Raw genomic sequence first — 2,693 nt, 5'->3', positions numbered from 1 at the left:
AAGAAATGCAGCCTTGGTAAAATGGGGACTATTGATTGCATACTATAAACTATCAAATAAAAGTTTGATACATTTCCTTTTTAATTCTAGAACTTTTGCAAAAACTGGTAGGGTAATAAAAAAAGGAGAATTAAATTCTCTATTGAATGACATCACCAATTTTCAAAATCCCAGAAAAAGTTTTCGAGAAAAATTGATTTAAAAAATGCTTATTTTGAATTTTGGCCTTTATTGCGTGATCTTGTATCTTTCGTTCATGGTATTTGCCACAATGTGGAGCTATGTACACGTAGTATAAAGCATAAAGAATGAGTGTTTGGTTCATAATCGATTAAAACTTTTTGATTATTGAGTTCTCACCAGCGTGGCAGCACGAATTTTTATTTTTATTTATACACAATAGAGTTGCTCGAATTAGATTGATTGGAATTTGAGAAAAATTAGGAAAAAGTACAACACTATGGAGTTAGATTGGCAAAATGGGTTTCAACTAATTAAGGAGCGTGGTCTCTACTTACTACAATCTGAAAAGTGGTCCGATTGTAGATTTCTGGTAGGAACAGCACCGAATCAGAGGATGCTCGCTGGGCACAAGCTAATTTTGGCAATGTCCTCGCCTGTTTTTGAGCGAATGTTTTATGGTAATCTTCCGGACGAGAATGACCCAATTTTAATACCCGATGTACAGCCCGATGCTTTTTTGGCAATGATGGAGTATATATATTCTGATCGTATTAGCATTAGCTCATTCGACAAAGCTTGTGAGCTGTGTTATGTTGCTAAAAAGTATATGTTGCCTTACGTGGTAGAACAATGCACTCATTTTCTATGGGCAGATTTAAGTCCTAAAAATGCCTGTCGTGCGTATGAGTTTGCAAAGTTGTTTGATGAACCGCGTTTAATGCAGAGTAGCATGAGTGTAAGTCGTATGTAGCATTACAATATAGTCAGTAAAATTTATATTACAATAATTTTATTTATACAGATTATAGCAGCGAACACACGCGATGTGCTAGAAGATCCAAGTTTCGTAGATATAGAGATGTCTACATTAATGGCAATTCTTGACCAAGATAGATTAAATATTACATCTGAATTGGAGCTTTTTAATGCATTAGTAAAATATGCTACTGAACGTGGACTTTTTATAGAAAATGACGGCTTGCATATGCAATCATCATCAAGTTTTGAAAAAGGCTCCAGGCAACAATTATCAGTTATAGAAAGTGATACTTCTGACGATGTTGAGATAAAAATGGAACCGGGAGTTTCAAATATTCTGCAACACCAACAGGAAAACAGCTTCTCATCCCATGTAGTAGAGGACGTAGTTGTCGTTGATAGTGACACATCCGGAACGTATGACGAAAAAGAGTGTACGCGGAAAACTACACCTCCTTCTGAGTCAAATATGATGACTTCTTTCTCAAATTCCAGCAACGAAATTGATGAGTCTCTTATACGTCAGGCTACTCAAAAAATTCGCTTCCTCACACTCACACCTCAACAATTTGCTGAAGGTCCCGCTCGATCTAAACTACTTAAACAACATGAAGCTCTTGCTATCCTTATTAAGATTTCAAGCCCAACTATTAACGACTGCCCAATGCCAGAAGGATTTTGCAGTTCGAGAACAAGCCGTGAATATTATGAATCCCGCAGTCAACGAGACTTATCATCTTATCGCCACTCAGTTCCTTCGAACGCACCAGCTTCAACAAGTTTTGCACCGTTTGAAACTTTTATGACTAATACAGCTTCTAATGTTTCGGCTGTGCCTCCATCGGCATCTTCAAGCAATTTAAGTACCTTCCAAGGCGGTAGTGACACTGATTTAGCAACAAACGATACACGACGTTCTTATTGCGTTCGAACACTTAATCAACAATTTGACTATAGAAACACGAGTGTGACTGACTGCGGACTAACCTTTCAAGTGGATAGTAATATATGGATAACAGGTTTGAGATTTCGTATGTAATAATTGATTCGTTCAATAACTAAAACCCATGTTTGTATGTGTATGCAGGCGTTCAGGTGCCCACTCAGGTCCTTTGCGGAGAGCTTATGAATTCGGCTGGGTTTTCTGAGCGATATACGGAGATTTTATATGCACACATTCAAGATATTCAAGGTTCCAGGCTTACATATACCCACTGCACATCTCGTGTCCGGTATGATTCTTTGCTGGAAATAACATTTGATCGCCCGGTGTATGTTTATCGTAATTTGATATATAAAGTATATGTTGTGTTCAACAAAGTTGGATGGTATCCAATGTATACCTGCGTTCCCGACGTAATTTGCAACAAGGTAAAATTCATGTTTAATGTAGGCAATCCTAGCGAATCGGTAAGAGATGGATTAATTCGAGCAATTGTGTTTTCAACACCGCAAGAGCAATCGAGGTGTGTAATGGAATAAATGTCGATATCTATGGTATTCATACAAATAGATTTGTTTTAAAATATAAAATTATTGGTTTTGCTATGTAATCATAAATAATATTCAAATAAATACAAACAAATGTATGTTTAAAAATAATTTGTAGCAGCCTTAATAAGACGGTTGTTTCGATGATTCTGCTAATTAATGTAGTGTGTATGGGCTACAGGTTTAAAGATGCTGAAGAAACAGCTCTTCGGCGAATCTAAGTCCGAGTCATCACGATACATTTACTCGCGATAAAAGTG

The 2,693-nt window shown here is 36.8% G+C and overlaps 1 protein-coding gene across 1 annotated transcript; it reads left to right on the top strand.

Moving 5' to 3' along the window:
• Positions 1-376: 376 nt before the first annotated feature.
• Positions 377-2,462, top strand: LOC118754439. The gene is made up of 3 exons (XM_036489315.1): positions 377-919; positions 986-1,961; positions 2,030-2,462. Exons 1-3 carry the CDS (start codon positions 461-463, stop codon positions 2,422-2,424), a joined length of 1,830 nt encoding a protein of 609 aa, XP_036345208.1. The 5' UTR covers positions 377-460; the 3' UTR covers positions 2,425-2,462.
• Positions 2,463-2,693: the final 231 nt, after the last annotated feature.

This window comes from Rhagoletis pomonella, unplaced genomic scaffold, assembly GCF_013731165.1.
Source record: "Rhagoletis pomonella isolate Grant_MI unplaced genomic scaffold, Rhpom_1.0 Rhpom_scaffold_03898, whole genome shotgun sequence".
NCBI lineage: Eukaryota > Metazoa > Arthropoda > Insecta > Diptera > Tephritidae > Rhagoletis > Rhagoletis pomonella.
The sequence above is the reverse complement of the archived record's forward strand: the minus strand, read 5'-3'. Positions and strand labels throughout refer to the sequence as shown.

Excerpts from the sequence above, each read along its gene's own strand:
- LOC118754439 (XM_036489315.1), top strand. The coding sequence starts at position 461 with ATGGAGTTAGATTGGCAAAATGGGTTTCAACTAATTAAGGAGCGTGGT. Across the intron at positions 920-985 it reads TAATGCAGAGTAGCATGAGT|ATTATAGCAGCGAACACACG; the intron begins GTAAGTCGTATG and ends TTATTTATACAG. Across the intron at positions 1,962-2,029 it reads TAGTAATATATGGATAACAG|GCGTTCAGGTGCCCACTCAG; the intron begins GTTTGAGATTTC and ends ATGTGTATGCAG.